The sequence below is a fragment of the Neovison vison genome, chromosome 6 (genome assembly GCF_020171115.1).
Source record: "Neovison vison isolate M4711 chromosome 6, ASM_NN_V1, whole genome shotgun sequence".
Classification (NCBI taxonomy): domain Eukaryota; kingdom Metazoa; phylum Chordata; class Mammalia; order Carnivora; family Mustelidae; genus Neogale; species Neogale vison.
The window spans coordinates 68,206,469-68,225,046 of NC_058096.1; the positions used below are offsets into that span (position 1 = coordinate 68,206,469).

General features: G+C 42.6%; 1 protein-coding gene across 4 annotated transcripts in view; it reads left to right on the top strand.

Annotated features, from left to right (window-relative positions):
* Positions 1-10,796: 10,796 nt before the first annotated feature.
* RASA2 (RAS p21 protein activator 2) overlaps positions 10,797-18,578 on the top strand; it is a 137,123-nt gene continuing 129,341 nt past the window's right edge. For all 4 annotated transcript variants that reach the window (XM_044251497.1, XM_044251499.1, XM_044251498.1 and 1 more), the window contains exon 1: positions 10,797-10,932. In XM_044251497.1, the coding sequence (XP_044107432.1) occupies positions 10,800-10,932 (133 nt within the window). In that variant the 5' untranslated portion in view covers positions 10,797-10,799. The remainder of the gene's footprint in view (positions 10,933-18,578) is intronic.

Sequence of the window (18,578 nt, forward strand, 5' to 3'; positions counted from 1 at the left end):
ACAGATATGAATTCTTTTTGCCATTTTAAACATTTTTTTTAAGTTTGTGATATTAATTCTTGACCAGCACCGAATACATACAGTAATATTAACCAAATCATAGATTTGGGGTTCCTAAAAACCTGTAAGTTAAGAGAATTCCTATTGAAGAACGCCAGACCCTATGGAAAAATAAAGTTGAGTATTTGGGGGTTTCTACAAAATTCATGAAAAGCCTTAATACATATTTTAATTCTCAATATGAAATACATAAAATTAGGGACACCTGGGTGGTTCAGTCAGTTAATCAGCTGCCTTTGGCTTGGCGCATGATCCCAGGGTCCTAGGATTGAGCCCTGCATCAGGCTCCCTGCTAACCAGAGAAACTGCTTCTCCCTCTCCGTCTGCCTGTTGCTCCCCCTGCTTGTACTCTCTGTTTCTCTGTGTCAAATAAATAAATAAAATCTTAAAAAAAAAGAAGAAGAAGAAAAAGAACTCAGAGATAGGACACGTGCCAGAGGGAGATTGCCACCAGGCCTGGTCCAAAATGCCACCCAAAGTAACTGCCTTTAAATAACCCCACCACTTTGGTGGAGACCCGACTCCTTCCTTTGGTGGCAGCAAATGGCATGTAGGGCCGACAAGTGATGAGCAGTGTCCATCAGGTGATTTATGAGCGAATAAGTTGGACTATAAGAAGATGGTTTCATATTATCAGCACATAATGTGCAAAAGTCAGACTTGTCACAGCTAAGATCACGCCTTTGGCTTCACTAACTGACAAATGGTACCTTAAAAAATAGGCGACCATTTTTTTTTTTTTTTCTTTCACAAGGAGCCTGGAGGAATGCAGTTCAAAGCTGGTGGAGAGGCTCAAAGATTTCAGGGATAAGAATTCTCTCGGTCTTTTTGTCATAGTCACAAGACAGCGGCTGCATTTCCGGGCATTGTGTCCCTGTTTAATGAAAAAAGAAGGCAGCGAGCCACAAGGAGAAGGTGTGGCAACAGGCTCACTTATCCTTGTACCGAGAAAAGCAAAAGCCTTCTGGAAGCACAAAGAGGACACCCTCTCATGTCTTACTGGGTCATGTAACCAACCCCTTGCTGCCAGGGTGGCCAGAAAGGCAATACATAGCTTTACTGACTTTATATCCATTGAGTTAACCATAATATAAAACTCTCTTCTTTACTCCAACCAGCATCTTAGATTAGTCGGAGGCCCAATGGAAAGTTATGAGAACCAGAGCTAAGAATTGATTTTAACAAGAGATTCTGAATCCAAGGGCACCTGTGTGGCTCAGTTAGTTAAGTGTCTACCTTCAGCTAAAGTCATGATCCCAGGGTCATGGGATGGAGTCCTGCATTGGCCTCCCTTACTCCTTGGGAAGCCTGCTTCTCCCTCTCCCACTCTCCTTGCTTGTGTTCCCTCTCTTGCTGTGTCTCTCTCTGTCAAATAAATAAATAAAATCTAAAAAAAAAAAAAGAAAAAAGAAAGAAAGAAAGACTGGTTCTGAATCCAAGCAGTGCTACTTCGGGTCCTAGCTGGGGAGGTGGCCATCCTTACCAGCTACACGGACACCGGAAGCATTTTGGGAGCTCTGAAGGACAATGTTCTTGGCTTGGGCCTTAACATTGCACAGCAGGCACCATAAAGTGGCGAAAGTCTCTCAAGCTACTTCCTGGAGAGACACAGTGACAAAAGGAAGTTAGGGCAGGAAAGGAAAAACATAACAAACCCAGCAACCTCCACTCTACTAATGGTGAGTCTCACTGACCCCTTGGGCACTCTTGGAAATAAATAATTGGGGGGAAGTTGAATTACTTGGGCAAATGGAAGGTGGATGCAAGATCAAGAACTTTGAGTTAATGATGTTAATAGGACTTCATGTGTAGTCATAGACTGATATGCCTGCCTGGAAATTAGATCATAATGGCAAAAATGAAAAAACTTGGGACTTTGAAATCAAAGTTTTGTTGCTTCTACAATAACCCACCAAAAATTGAAGAGGTATCAGTCTAGCCCACTACTAGACAATAGTTCCCAACCCATGAACTTTTGCTCTCCTGGCTATCTCTGCCAAAAATGAGCTGCTTGTGACATACACAGCCCCAGCCCAGGGAGAGGATTGCAAACCCCCAGGCCCTGCCTCCTTCCCTTTCTCCTTCCTCATCTGGCTTCTAAGATGGTGCCTTTTCCCTGCACCTAAGCTTTCTGCAAAGCCGGGGCTCAGCCCAGTATGGTTATGTGGTCTGCTCTGGTTTCCCTTGTGGGTTTTAGATTCAGAATTCTGAGCTCATTTGTTAGCAGCTTCTCTGAATAGGCCATCTCATCCATTTTCTCATTTGTTCATTCATTCAGTCATCGTTCATCAAACATTCAGTTAGTGCCTTCTGTGTTCTTCTGTGTAGTGCACAGTCAAAAACAAATTACTGTCTAGTCTGTAAGAATCTTAGGCTCTCTAGGCACCTCATGAAAGTAGAAGCATATGGTATTTATCATTTTGTGACTGGCTTATTTCACATAGGATAATACCCTCAAGGTCCAGCTATGGTGTACCATTGGTTAGAATTGCCTTCCTTTATGGGGACACCTGGGTGGCTCAGTTGGTTAATTTTCTGACTCTTGATTTTGGCTCAGGTCTTGATCTCAAAGTCATGCACTTGAGCCGTGCATCGAACTCCATGGTTAGTGGGCAGTCTGCCTGAGATTCTTTCTCTCTCCATGTTCCCCTCCCCCTCCCCCTACTCACAAGCTCTGTCTCTCAAATAAATAAATAAAATCTTAAAAAAAATGAATTACCTTCTTTTTAAGGCTGAATAGTATTTCATTATATGTATATACCACATTTTGCTTATCCATTCATCTATAATAGACACTTGGGTTTCTTCCATATTATTATTATTGTGAATAATGCTACTATGAACATGGGTATACAAATCTCTTCAAGACCCTTCTTTCAAAAAGGAAAAAAAAAAAAAGAACCCTGTTTTCAATCTGGAAAACAGTATGGAGGTTTCTCAAAAAGTTTAAAATAGAGCTACCCTACGACCCAGCAATCGCACTACTGGGTATTTACCCTAAAGATAGGAATGTAGTGATCTGAAGGGGCACATGCACCCCAGTGTTTATAGCAGCAATGTCCACAATAGCCAAACTAGGGAAAGAATAGATGAATGGTTAAAGAAGATGTGGTATATATATATATATATATATATATACACACACACAATGGAATACTACTCAGCCATCAAAAAATGAAATTTTGGCATTTGCAATGACATGGATGGAACAAAAGGCTATTATGCTAAGTGAAGTAAGTCAATCAGAGAAAGACAATTATCATATGATCTCACTTATATGAGGAATTTGAGAAACAAGAAGAGGATCATTAGGGAATGGAGGGAAAAATGAAAGAAGATGAAACCAGAGAGGGTGACAAGCCACACTGAAGGTTGCTGGAGTGGAGGGGGATGGGAGGGATGGGGTGGCTGGATGATGGACACTGGGGAGGGTATGTGCTATGGTTAGTGCTGTGAATTGTGTAAGACTGATGAATCACAGACCTGTACCCCTGAAACAAATAATACATTATATGTTAATTAAAGAAATTTTCAAAAGACCCTGCTTTTTGTTCTTTCAGGGTACATATCTAGAATCAGAATTGCTGGATCATATAGTAATCCTATGTTTGATTTTTTTTAAAACCTATAAGAGCTTCCTTTTTATAGACAAAATAAACTGTAATGGTTTAAGTCATTTTCTCACAGTTTTTCTGTTACTTGCAGCCCAAAGACTCCTAACTGGTTTGATGGGGGATAAGGTGCGGAGGGAACCTTAGGCAAAGGGAAAAGTCAGAGAGTACTCTAGATCTGTGGAGAACCACCTGGAAAATTTAGGGAACCACAAAGAGCTCAGCATATCAGTACATGAAGTGCAAGAATGTATCTCTTGCCCCTGTTGTTGAAAAGACAGAATGTATCCTAGCTAGTTTAAGCAGCAAAGAAATGCATTAGAGGTACTGAGCAAGTTAGAATCTCTCCAAGGGTCAAAGAGTCAAGCTGGAACATTTTTGATCCAAGAACAATACCCAAGTTACCAACTGGTCAACACACACACACACACACGCATGCCACAGTTTACACAGGATACGGTGGCCCGGGGCCTTCACCTCTACTGGCTGAGATCTTTCTGCTGTGCCTTGCTGTCTTTCTGTCCTCTGAATTTAAGTCTCTCTTGGCTGTAGCTCCCTGGGGGAAACTGTGTCACATGTATGCATCCCTGTTTCCAGAGAGACTTTGAACTTGAGAAAGCTGGACACATTGTTCTGAGGCTCGTTCAAATTCAGTAGACAAGAGTGCTGTGATTGACTGACTGCGTGTGCCATGGGTATGAGAAAGGGAGCTCTAGGAGCTTGTTATGGACTGAATGTCTGTGCCCCCACCCCCAATTCTTATCTTGAAGCCCTAAAGCCCCATCGTGGCTATACTTGGAGACAGGACCTTAAAGGAAATAATTAAGGTTATATGAGATCATAAGAGTGAGGTCCCCGATCATTGTAAGAAGAAATACCAGAGAGTTCATCTCTCTCTCCACGTGAACACATCAAAGAAAAGCCATGTGAGGGCATAGCAAGAAGAACCATCTGAAAGCCAGGAAGAGAGCTCTTGCAAGAAACTGAATTGACCAGAACCTTGAGACTTCTAGCCTCCAGAACTGTGAGAAAATACATGTCTGTTGTTTAAGCCAGCCAGCCTGTGGTATTTTGTTATGGCAGCTCAAGCTATCCACAGAATCATAGCACATGTCTGATGTGGTCGCCATCAAGGCCAGAAAATCTCCACTTCATTAAAGGCTTTTAGGTAAGAAAATGCTGATTTGCATTCTTGAAAGAACTCTGGTGGCAAAGTGGGGAGTGGTGGGGATAGGAAGAGTCGGGAAGTGGACAGCCTACTTAGGTGTGTCTTAGTAACTCAAGGGAAAGATGATGAGAAGCTAAGAGTGGCAGTGGAGATGGGGAAGAAGATCAATCTGAAAGACATTAAAGGGGCAGAATCTACAGGACTTAGTTATTGAACATGAAAGACAAGGAGGAAGAGGAAAGTGAAATAACTGGCCAGTTTCTGGCTTGGGCACTTGGGATAGGTGAAGGTACAACTCAACCAGGTGAATTATGGAGGGAGGAAGACATGTGGGTAGAAAAATAAGTTCACTTTTACAAAAATCTCAATTATCACTCCACAAGATACTTATTAATGATACGGGAACATAGTGACTTTACAGGGGACAGATCTGACAGATATCATGCTAACCAAGGAATCAAAGTTAACATCACCAGTAATAGGATAGGTGGTCATCATGAGCTTCCTGGTGAGATGTACTGAGAAGAACTGAGCTTAGAGACATTATTGAATAAAAGGAATAACAACAAAAACACCCATAAACAAAAATATCAAGCTACATGAGGAGCCTGGCACATGGCACTATTAGTTCCTGTGTTTTGTTGGGGGTGGGGAGATACTTTTCCGAGAAGGTCCCCTTGGGCATGCCTTGTCGCATCTCTCTTCTTATTGATGTTTCCCTAGCCTGAGCTTTGCTTCAAGAAGGGGCTTTGGACCAGTCCCGTAGTCAACTCCTTTCTAGTTCCACCTAATTTCCTTTCTTCTTCCTCAGAATTTAGAAGAACACGAAAGCATCATCTATGCAACCACCACCCCACTGAGCTCGCATGGTCCCGGGGAGGGTACTGAAAGTTGACGTCAGTCTCCAACTTGCCATGAGTACAGCCACGTGGGTGTACAGCACCAGCCTCCTTCGTTGACCACTGTGTGCCAGCCAGGTGAGAGAGAGAGTTCTTGGCCTTGGGAGACCATAGCTATGTCTTCAGGGCATGAAAAGCAGCAGCGCCATGACCTCAGGTACTCTGTCTTGGTTTTTACCAGCTGGCTGGAGCATGTCTCCAGAGTCCCCAGAGAAATGACAGATCTGCCCACACAAGTATAGACATTTCTCAAGCACAGAGTAGCCCATGAAGCAAGTACATGATTGCCCAACTTTTCCAATGTTCTTCTCAGATCTATTGATTCATGAATCTAAATTGACAAGAAAAGTACAGTGAAAGTGAAGTGGATATGCCATCAAGTTCAAAAGGAGGGAGGCCAAGAGTCTGAAGTCAGACTGGCCTAAAGGCATAGACTATCCCATGTTCCAAAATTCAGGCCTATAGTGTCCTCCTCCAGAGCTAAGCAAATGTGAAAATATTTTTAGTGCAAGAGCTGGAAGTTTTAAGATAAAGACTTGTCCATATTTTTTGACACATCCTTGACATCCTTGTTATAGCCCTGTTTGATCTTTTTTTTTAAAGATTATTTATTTATTTATTTGACAGAGATCACAAGTAGGCAGAGAGGCAGGCAGAGAGAGAGAGAGAGAGAGAGGAGGAGGAAGCAGGCTCCCTGCTGAGCAGAGAGCCTGATGCGGGACTCCATCCCAGGACCCTGAGATCATGACCTGAGCCGAAGGCAGTGGCTTAAACCACTGAGCCACCCAGGCGCCCAGCCCTGTTTGATCTTAAGGCAAAATGTTAACTTTGAATATTTTGCAAAATACCCTATATATTTAACTTCTCACCTCACCTTCCTCTACTCCAACTTTATCCAAAAAGAAAAGTATAAATTGGATTGAGGGGCTGCTTGTACAATGCAGCAGAGTGCAGAAGGCATAATATACAAGCAGTACTCTAAAAGGCATGAAGAAATCAAGTTCTCAATGACCAAAAAGACTTCCCTTCCCACCCATCCACCAGAAATAGTTATGCTTCATGAGTGTACAGACCTATGAAAATTATCTATATTTAAATATTTTAAAGTAAGCATATTTCTCCTCCCTGACTCACCAGAAAGAAGGCAATTAGTAACTCAGGATCAGGAGATAACCCCTCACATTGCCATGTTATAGGCTGGTGCACGCTGATTCAAAACAATGCTGTATAACTGACAAGTTATGAAATTAGTTTCTAGCTGCAGGACAGTCTTATTAGGAGGCAAGGCAGTTTCCCTACCTCAGCCACCATGAAGCAAGCCAGCTTATGGGTGAAAATGACAATGGGTTAAAAGCTGGTGAAGAAATAGGAAAAGACAGAGTAGTGAATGGTCGCTTATCAGAATGGAGGGGGTAGAGATAGGAGTGATGGCCTTTAAACACATTCATTAATAATTTGAGGAAGGAAGTGAAGTGCAAGTTTGTGTATGATGCAATATTGTTCCAGTTGCAAAACATAATGAAGAAATGAGAGGAACTCTAGATGAATTTAAAACACAGTGTAAGGGCAATGAAGGGAGGGAGGTGGGACGGGCTTCTCGTAATTGTACTGTGAGTAAATTTTATTGGTTTTTACAAAACGTTATTTCCTGAATATTTTACATTAAGGAAACACAGATTCTGCTAAAGATCTCTGCAGAGCAGGCCAGTATCAGTAAAGAATAGTAATATCCTTAAATGTTTATTCAGAATTAGAATAATTAGGAATGATTTTGGATGGAGGAAAAATGGAGTTTCCGGGTCTTAGTGAAACAATATGATATTTCTGAAACCTACCACAGAAAGACTGGGGAAAAAAGACTATAGGAGGAGTGTTATTTAATTTAAAATTGACTTCATACCTTTATTAACAATTTAGTAATGGAATTACGGACTTGGGATTTAGCTAGTGAAAAAGAAAGGAAATGAAACCCTGGTATGGACATTGATATTTTATTTTAGTTTTTGGATATTGATATACTTTTTTAATTTATTTGACACAGAGGGAGAGAGAGAGGAGATGGTAGGAGAGAGAGAGTACAAGCAAAGGGAGCAGCAGGTAGAGGGAGAAGCAGACTCCCTGCTGAGCAAGGAGCCCGGTGTGGGGTTCCATTATAGGACCCTGGAATCATGCCCTGAACTGAAGGCAGGCTCCTAACCCACTGAGCCACCTAGGCATCCCTTAGATATTGATATTTTAAAGAAAGGAACAAATCTTTAAACACCAGCTTTTAACTTCAAATTAGAAGCTCCTACTAAAGTTTCCCATTCCAATTTTAATCATTTGAACAAGTAAGAGACTGAGTGACAGATAGAAAATAGAATTTTCAAAACAGGAAAGCTTCAAGTCTGCCAATTGGAGAAAGTAAGTGGACTAATATGATTCAATCCATTCATTCAACAGATATTAATTGTGGGAGTTAGAAATGAATTTCGGAGAAGAGATAAACAAGTACACAGATACATACTACTAGGCAGAAAATGATTAATGCCACGAAAAGGTACAAATAGGAACCTCCGTCTGTGAGAGAAAAAGACACATGGATGAGGCAGCATTTGGAAGGGCAGGAAGAAGGTCACTCTTAGAGGGCTAGTGGGTAAAGGGGCTCAGTGTGGCTGGAGTTACAAGGGGTTAGGTAGGCTGGGCCCAGTCTCAACCCTGAGCCCTTGCCTAAGAAATCTGAGCTTTATTTTCTGGTTGTTTATAGCACTCTTGAGACATATAGTGTAGCTTGCTTGCTAGCTGAAGGGATGAATGAAACCATTGAAGTTTTTTTGAGCAGGCCAAGTGACAAACTCCGATTTTTGCTTTAGGAAGATTAATTTAAGTGGCATGTGTAGGAGTAATGAGAGAGAGGAGAGATCTATTATAAGAGTTCCAGTCCAGGGGCAGCTGGGTGGCTCAGTTGTTAAGTGTTTGCCTTGGGCTCAGGTCATGATCCCTGGGTCCTGGGATCAAGCCCCACATCAGGCTCCCTGCTCAGCAGGAAGCCTGCTTCTCCCTCTCCCACACACCCCTGCTTCTGTGTTCTCTCTCTTGCTATGTCTGTCAAATAAATAAATAAAATCTTTTTAAAAAAAAAAAAAAAAAAAAAAGAGTTCCAGTCCAGAGCATAAGTTGACTGACATTTACTGTGTTAATCCTACTACGTGCCCATGATTCCACCAGACACTTCATACACATACTCTCGGTAATTATTTCATCCTGATACTAAACTTTTGAAGAAGGAAGAAGTATAGCATTTCCATTTTATTGTTAAGAAACAGGTTCAGAAAGGTTGAAGAATTTGCCCAACGCCACACACGTTAGAGTGGTAGAACTAGGCTCCAGTGCAAGTCTGTCTGCTTCATAAGCTCATGCCTTTTTAAAAACAAACAACAAACCCACATGTTAACACTACTCAAGTAAGGATGTATGTAAGTCAGTACAATGACAGGGAATGGAATGGAAAGAAGAAAGAGAAATGATTTTGGCAGAATCAGAATTATGCGGCAGCTGAAAACAGTATAAGGACAAGAGATGAAGAAAATAAAAGAGTCAGAGTCTAACCCGGATAACAGACAAGGGCTATGAACTCAGATTTGCAAAGGAAGACAGGGAGTTCAGTTTGGGACTTCTTGTTCGACATGACAGCAAAACCTCCAAATAAGAGGAGATAGGTTCACTTTCTCCAACAAATGTAATAGTCTCGGAGAGGGGCCCCCACAGCACACATGGAAACAGCAGTGTCACTCCTCAGCGACAGACACAGACTAAGGCCATTCTTTCTGGTTGCCCATACTTTGCACAAATGACTTCTCCTCTTTGGCACATGTGTGCCTCTCCCTTCTGACCTTCAGGTCAACTCCTCAGTGCATTTCCCAGGAAGGCCTTCCAAGTCTCTCCAGTTTCCTCATCTTAGGGCTTTTCTCTAGTGCCTCTGTCCTTTTCCTGTATCTCTCCCAGACTGAGCCGCTGGATGGCTGGAGCTCTCTCTGAGGCTATCATTAAGTCTGACCCTCAAAAAATATTTGTTGACAGAGGGAATGATTCCTATTGTAGCCCTGGAAAACAACTACCCTGCCCTATTAAGTCACAGTTTCTTTCCTCTTAGGGAAGTGCAGTTAACAACCTCAAGACCAGGAAATCATCTTCCTCATCTCATACCAGGGTATTATTCATGCAGTTTACTCAGTGTAAAGAGTTCCCTTGAAATAAAGCTAACAGCTAGTCAAAGATTTACGAATGTCCTAGTGTCAATCAACTTTTTAGCAAGCCCACTGATGGGGGCGCGGGAAGGGATGGGACCCGATCCTTCTATGCGCTTTCTGTCTCCAAAATACACAAGTGGTGGTTAGAGCTTCAGAATTCTTCCGTGGGAGGATCTCCCATGCTGCTCTCCTGTTGTAATTGCGGGCTAGTATCCTTTTTTTTGAACCAGCTTTTGTACTCAAAAGCGAAGATTTGTGTGTGTGGCGGTGTGGCTTTCGGGTAGGAAGCACGCGGATGTTATTAGGGAAATCTCTAGTACACCTCTTGGTTCTTTTTGAATAAGGTAGTTTTGAGGCGCTCTCAACTGTCAAATTCCACTCTGTTATCTTTCCACTGGGAGTTCCCTCGAGCGTTAGAAGCTGTGGTAGTCGGCTTGTGGTGGGGAGCCTAATTCCCAGAAGGATTTGGGGATCTCGAGAGGGCTGGGGTTTTCCCTCATGGGGTTTCAGGGCTGCTCTGAGCCACAACTTGGAGCCGCACTTGGCTAGCGCCTGGGCTTTTATGGGGGCAAAGAGCAGGAAAGCCAGCGCTTGGGTTCGCGCCCGAGCAGCCCTGCTTCGGGGAGACTGAAGGTGGGGGTGGGGGTGGGGGGCGGGCGGCGACTGCAGGGACCCGGGTGGGGCGGGGGCGGGACAGGGGCGGGGCGGGGCGAGCCAGGCTGCGGACCGGGGGCGGGGCCAGGCGCGCGGCTCGCCCCAGCCTAGGCCGCCGCTGGGCTCCGCCTCGCGGGCTACGCAGGCGGCGGGGCTGCGGCACGGGCCGGGCGGCACCATGGCGGCGGCGGCGCCTGCTGCTGCGGCGGCTTCCTCCGAGGCGCCGGCAGCGACTGCGACGGCTGAGCCCGAGGCCGGGGACGAGGACAGTCGAGAAGTCCGAGTGCTGCAGAGCCTGCGGGGCAAGATCTGTAAGCCGGGGCCGGACTGAGAGGACCCACCCGGCGGCCGGCGGGGGCCGCCGCGGGGCTGAGGGGGCGGCGGGCGCGCGGGGGTGGCGGCGCCGAGCCGGACTCGGATGGCGCGGCTGAGAGGGGACCTGGGCACACGGGGGCCGGGGCCCGTACCCGGGCCGGCGAGGCGCGCGGGGAGGGCCGGCACGGCTGAGGTTGGAAGGGGGGTGTGTTGGGGGAGTCGTCGCCTCGACGGGGCGGCGTGGGCTGGGGCTGCTCTTGTCGGAGGGAGTGGAAAGCCGGGAATTTGCGTGGAGGGGGGCCCCAGGGGCGCCCGGAGCAGCGCCGGCCTGAGGGGCTCGGCTTCGGGGCGAGGCCTGGACGTGGGGACGCCCCAGCGGGGGGCAGGGGCCGGGGGCCGGGGGCGTGAGCCGGGGGCGTGGGGAGTTTCCGGCAGCCCTGGGACGAAGGCCTCCGGGCGGTACGGGCGCCGGGGAGCGGCCCCGAGGTGGGAGCGGAGCGGTAATTACGGGAGGCGCGGCCGGAGGAGGAGGAGGAGGAGGGCGGGGAAGTGGGGCTGGCCCGAGGGGAGGGGGCTGCCTGCTTCCTGGGCTCACGAGCCTGTTCGAGGTTGAAAAAGGCGCCCTGATCTGGAGGAAACAGGCCGTCCTGGGACTCTGGCGACCGCAGCTCCGGGTGTTCGCGAGTGAGCGCGCTGGGAGGGGCTCGGGGCCGGACACCTGTACTCGCCCCACCTCGCTGCGGCGGGGATTTGGATTGAGAGACAATGTGACTGACAGGGACTTAAGACAGGATGTAGTGGCTTCCTGTGAGCAGGTCTCAAAACACAGTCATCCAGCCCGCACTTAACCCACTTAATTCCTTTCTTTCTTGTGCATTTAATTGTTACTTTTGTGAGCGAGCCATATTAGTTGACTTAATATAGAATTTTTGCTCAGAAGCTCCGAGCGTTACAATAGACCATTTGAATTCAGTCATTTGGGTATTCGTTTTTAAAAAAGTGACTCTGAGCGTCAGAGTTAAAATTTTTTCACAGTAGTTTATTCAGGGGAAACGCCTTTTCATTTTTCTATTCTTTTCTTCTGCTTCTTTTTCTTTTTTCTTTCTTTCTTTTTTTTTTTTTTGCTATTTGTAAGATATATCAATAAAACTAATTTTTGTTTTTGTCAAAAATCACCTTTTTTAAAATTCAGTATCTCAGAATGGAAATATGCTTCATCTTTCCGACAAATAGCCCTTAGTAAGAGGAGTAGTTTTTTACTGTATAAGAAGAAAGTCGAAGTGCAATAAAATGGCTAACAATGCTCTTTGTTGCACAGGATGTAAAATTTTCCTCTTCCTGAATAATGATATTATTAATTGAGCTTGGATTCTCCCCCTTTCCTCTTTTCAAGTTGCTCCTCTCTTCAAGTACTGAGATTTTATTAAATTTCAGAGGCAGGCGTGTTAAATTTTCTCATCTTTTTGTTCCCAGAAGTAGTCCTAGGCAACTTGAGATCTTGAGTATAGCTCTCAAAACCTGGAAGATGACATCAGAGAAATAGATCTGGTCCATATCTATGTTCCCAATATTAAAATTACTTTCTAGGGTATAAAATCTTTGCAAAATTCAGATTCTTATATTTAATATTTATATATATCTTATTTAACATTTGGGAAAATTGTAAATGGTTTGACTTGATCTAATTTTCCAAATTTTACCACTTTTTCATTTTCCTGTCATGATGCTAGGCAATATCCACTGGAGCCTCTGGTTTATAGAGCGGCAGGTTATACCATGGAACTACATACACACATCTTGGAATTGAGAGTTAGGGTTGCGCTGTTTCCAGAAGGATTTAGCTGCCCTGCACCTTCACCTGCTCCATTGCAGAGATATCACAATAGGAGATACCACTGTGAGTGAAACTCAGACATACAAGTACAGAAACACAGCTTTGTTCTGTGCTTTATAAAAGCCCCACTACCCAGATTTGGGGATTGATCGTCCAGTTGCTGGGAATGGTATTACCTCTTTAACCATAGTTGAGGTGTCCTATTTGTTATTTCAGTTCATTTCTTGCTTTTGGAATTGCTTGGCTTATAGCTCAGGTCACTGAATATCTGCTTTTTAGAAAAAATGTATTAGGATACTTCTATAAATGAAGCTTCTCCCCACCTCCCTCTCCATTTCTTTGCCCTTCTTTTAGCTGGTATAATACACAGTTGGTTGATCTTCAGAGCCCTGTGAAGAGATGCTGTTTTCTGTTTCCCTGAAACTGACATATGGGTTTTACAGGGTGGGGGCTGGAGGAGTCATCAGCAGGTGCTAAAGTCACAGATATGGGATGGTGGTGATCCTGACAGTGAAGATACTAAGCAACTTGAGGGTGTGGGTAACCACGTCAGCTTTCCTTTTCACCATGTTGGGAGACCTCAAGAGGAAAGCCTAGTAGTACCCTCTAGCCTGGAGATGTGCTGGCAGATTTCAGACTGCTGTTTGAGAGCCTCTAATCTGGAGAGTTAGAGTTCAGTAGGATTCAAAGTGAGCCTCAAAGGAACATCCTTTTTCCTAGACCTGGATAGGACCCTCCAACTCCAGATGCTACCACAAAAAGTGAGGATGGATTAGATTTATGTATCTTTAAAGTTGTAGAGATAATAGTCTACAATCTTCTTTAGGGGTTTCATTCCAGTATTTTCTCATATCCTTCACAAGTGAAATAACCAGATTGACAGATTGGAAACCCATTTTGTGGTCAGTCAACTAACATTAGCAAATCCAGTGTTGCTGATAGTATTTTGTCTTCTGTGCTGATCCTCAATTCCCAGAAGTCATTTTGGTGCCCTCGAAAACCATGGTCATTTCAAATGATCAGCTTCCCTAATATTCAAGAGGCAGGGATGGTTGTTGAAGTCCCAGAGTTGTCATATGAACCCTTGATAAAGGAAATTAAGGTACTACTGACTCCATCCTTTAGTGTGAGCTGCCATGCAGTCAGTGGCAGGTATGCTTACATGTACCTGAAGAACTTTTGCATTGCCCACCTCCCAAGCTAGAGAGAGGGATTGGAGCTTTCTTCTTTGTGCTTTTCAAGCTTCGTGCTGTTATTTTATGTCTTTCTGGTTATCACTTTTAGTTAAGTTTCCTTTCATCTAATTAAATCAGCTGGTAATCAGAATGTAAGAATGTTGCTGAAAGAGCCCATGCCACCTTCTTCGTGGGTTTACCTGCTCAAGGGAGACCAGAATCTAAGGATTGGTCTCCTCATACTGGTAAGGGAGCCAAATCTGAGGATTTATGTGAGTATTGAGTTGTGTAGTACAGTGTGAGACCTGTGGCATCATGATGTGATCCAGAACTTACTTGGTCTCCTCGGTCTCTCTAGACCAAATGATGTGGAGCTCTTAGGCAAAGTAGGATCTTTGGGGTCTGGTTAAGTGCTTGAGTTTAGAAGCTTGGTCAGGTTAGTCACCTGGATTTGAATCTGCTCTTAATTCCCAATTGTTAACCTTTTTGTGCCTCTGTATTCTTTTTTTTTTTTTTTAAGATTTTATTTATTTATTTTAGAGAGAGTGTGCATGTTCTGAAACCAAGAATCAGATGCTTAACTGAGCCACCCCTGCACCCCTGTACCTTTATATTTTTGTGTGTATAATGGGTATAATAAAATTACTTATCTCACAGAATTGATTTGAGAATTAAATAAATCCACTCCTCCAGTCATTTCTCCCCTTCTGCCCAGGATCTTGGTCAGACATGGACAGTCTCTTGGGAAGGAATAAATAGGAGTAAAAATTAATCTTTATCTGATGTTCTTGTCAACGCTTACTGGCATTTTCTGGTGTACAAAGCTGATTAAAATCAGAAGGATTGTATTCTGTTTCCTACATTGTTATTATTCATGTGATTTTAGACTGCTCACTTTCCTTTTGAGCTGTCTTCCTCATCTGTTTTATATTATATTATTTTATTTTATTTATTTATTTGACAGAGATCACAAGTAGGCGGAGAGGCAGGCAGAGAGAAAGAGGGGGAAGCAGGCTCCCTGCGGAGCAGAGAGCCCGATGTGGGGCTCAATCCCAGGATCCTGGGATCATGACCTGAGCCGAAGGCAGAGGCTTTAACCCACTGAGCCACCCAGGTGCCCCTATCTTCCTCAATTTTAAAATGGGAATAATGCTTCATCACTAGCCATTTTGTACATGTTCCTCTTCCTGGAAGTGTCTTTCTCCTTTCCTCCACCCTGTACTTATGTCAGGAACTCCTACACATCCTTCAAAAGCCTGCTGTATGATCTCCTGACCAAAGCCGCCTTTGGGGCAGGGCATCACCACCCCCATCCCTGGAGAGAAAGTGTTAGGCCCTAGTATCACTGGGGAGTTGTAATTCTTTGTCCTTACTCTAGCACATTTTATAGAAATTGTTCATTTATTTTCTCCCATTAGACTGCAAGCTCTTCCAGGGTGGAATTCATTTTTTTTTTTTTTTCTTTTAACTATCCCGTTGTCAGCATAATGCCTGGGACATAATAGGCCTTTAGAAAAATGCCCTATTTCTCATTATGTTATCCTGAGGAGGATTTGAAATACTAGATGTGAAACCGTTTTGTAAATTTTACAGATAAACTAGAAGATAATAGTATTGTTGAAAGAAAACTACATGGGTTTGTGACAGGAAGTTCATTCCTTTCAAAATTACAGTGCCAATTGAGCTTATGTTTGAACTGATGCCAAAGTTGCCTCATTAGGAAAAGGATTAATTTTTTTAAATGCTGTGAGTGCTTATTATTAGGAGATTTGAATATTGTTACCTGACTGTACTCCATGAATATTGCTACTAATTGTTCCTGAGCATGGAAAAGAAAAATCTTATAATCATACCTGTTACAGTAAGTGTTTTTGTCTGTCATGAAAGGTTTGAATTTTTTGGTAGTAAGATATAAATCAAGACATTTTATTGATCATGCAATAGAATCGAGAGGGAGAGATGAAAAAGTTTATTCATGCTAAGAATTTATTACTATCAGATATTTGAAATTAGATAAGTTATTTAATAAATTAATAGAGGGAAAGCTGCTAAAAGGTTTATTCATGCTAAGAATTCATTCTCAAAAATTTGAAATGAGATGATGAGTTATTTAGGATTGAGGAAGAATCCATCTTTCAGATGGATAGAAATGAGAGAAAAGGGTTCTTTGTAAAAGTTCACAGAGCAGTCTGCTAATCATTTCTCTGAGGAAGACAGGAGGTAAACATCAATAAATTCATAGAGGTTTTTTTTTTTTTTAACTCTTTGAATAGCTTCTAAGAGACTGGAACTAATGTAGCTAAAATTATCATTTTATCCTTTAATCTTAAGCACCAATCCTATTTCCTTTTTAATGTGCATTATGAAATTATTTGACAATAATACCAGATTATATCTTTTATTTACTAATAAAGTTCTGTTTTCTTTTAAGAGCTGCTAATAGTTTTGTGTAGTCATCAATGTAAATTAAGACATGTCCTGTATATTAAAAAATTTTTATGATTTGTCTTTAGTTTTGTATATTATTTCAGTCATCAGAAATTAGTAGCTAAAATAATATGCTTTATAATGTTTTACCAGTGTACATGCAAACATCAATGAACAATAATTAACAAATTTGTTATTGTGGACTTGGTGCTAGGAATATCATTAATGACGGAATGAGTTTGGGCAGATTCATTAGCTTTGCTGACTCCCTCTTTTTTCACTTGTAAAATGAGAGTGATCTTTAACATCCATTCTAGCACTGAGTCTTAGTTGCTTTTTAAATTGAACCATTTGCTTTAAAACATTACATGAGATGTTTTTATTTTAATGCTTAAATGTTTTTCATATGCCTGTTTTGTATAAGATGCACTGTTTGAAATGTTTTTGTGAGACTTATAAATGAAGGTTGTTTGAATCTTAAATTTTTTCTGTGACTATTAATTTATTCAGCAGTACATAATAGCTAGTGTCTGTTAGGACATTAGCCCTCTGGGCTGTGAATTGAGCCTAGGCTGTGAATGGGATGAAAAAGCCCTTACTAGTTTATCCTAAAGTCTATCCTAAATAATGATTGGCTTTAGAGAATTACTGAGGTTTAGAGCTGGAAGGTGGGGAACAAATTGCATCCACTCATTTTACAAACGAAGAGCTTGACACTCGGCTATTCGAAGTGTTACACAGTAAATGCTTGTGCCTGTGGAGCACTAATCCATTACTATCAAAGTTCTTTCTGAAATGCTAGGTAGAATGAATTCGTCATTAGTATGAGTGTTGCAGATGTACTACATTTAATATTTGAAGCAGTTGTATTGCCTTTGTAGTAATATATCCAGAAGTAGTAATACATTTTCATTCTGCTATCTACACACTCTAATTTGTTCCTTTTTTTTTTTTTTTTTTAAAGATTTTATTTATGTATTTGTCAGAGAGAGAAGAGAGAGCAGGCAGAGGGAGAAGCAGGCTCCCCGCTCAGCAAGGAGTCCCATACAGGACTCGATCCCAGGACCCCGTGATCATGACCTGAGCCAGAGGCAGACGCTTAACCAACTGAGCCACACAGGTGTCCATTTTAAGGACTTTGTGAAGTGGTTAGAATTAGTGATGAAACTGTGCTTGTGGCCTAAATTGGAGATTGAGCCTGGTTGTTTATCTGTTTGTGTAATTCATGCTGTAACTCAGCTGTTTTCAGTCCTGACTGCCTATTAGTGTCACCCGTGAACTTAAAAAATTCTGGTGCCCAGGCTCTACTACCTACTGAATCAGAATTTCTCTGGTGGTACTTGGACATCTCTGGGTTTGAAATATTCCATAGGGAGTGATAATGGACCCCGAGGATGGAGAACTGCTTTTGTCAGTTGAACAGACTAGCCACAACTAGTTGAGTAGTTTAGCAACCTGACCATTTTATTTATTCATTTATTTATTCATTCATCCCTTCATAAGAGAGAGAGAAAAAGAGGGTGCGTGAGCATTGGAGTGGGGAGGGATGGGGGTAGAGAGAAAGAGGGAGAGAGAGAATTTTAAGCAGGTGTCACGTGGGGCTCAATCTCACACCCTGAAATTAGGACCTGAGCTGAAATCAAGAGTCAGACACCCAACTGAGCCACCCCAGGAGCCCCTGTGACCATTTAAAGAGTATAGCAGAAAGTGTGGTGTGATCACAGGGAGGTTTTAATTAATTTATTTTTAAAAAGATTTATTTACTTATTTGTTTGATTAGATAATACAAATACCTGGAATATAATACCTGGTACAAAACTGTGAAAAGGTGCTAAGGAGTATACATTTAAAATTAAGTTTTCTTATTTCCGTTGCTCCTAGCTATTCCCTTTCCACAAGCAAGCAGTACTAGTTTCTTATGTATGCTTACAGAGATTATTTAAGCATTTATAAACATAAATGTATGAGTGTTAGTCTCTTCTCACCAACATGTAAATTGTAGCAAAATATACGTTGTTTGCATCCTTTTTTTTTTTTTTTTTAATACTTAGTGATAGTAGCTTGAAGATTTGTGGTATTTCTCTATATGGGGAGCTGCCTTTTTTTTTTTTTTTTTAAACAGTTGGCTTAATAGTGCATCATCTGGATATACCACAGTTTATTTGACCAGTCCCCTATTGATGGACATGTAGGTATTTGCAGTTTT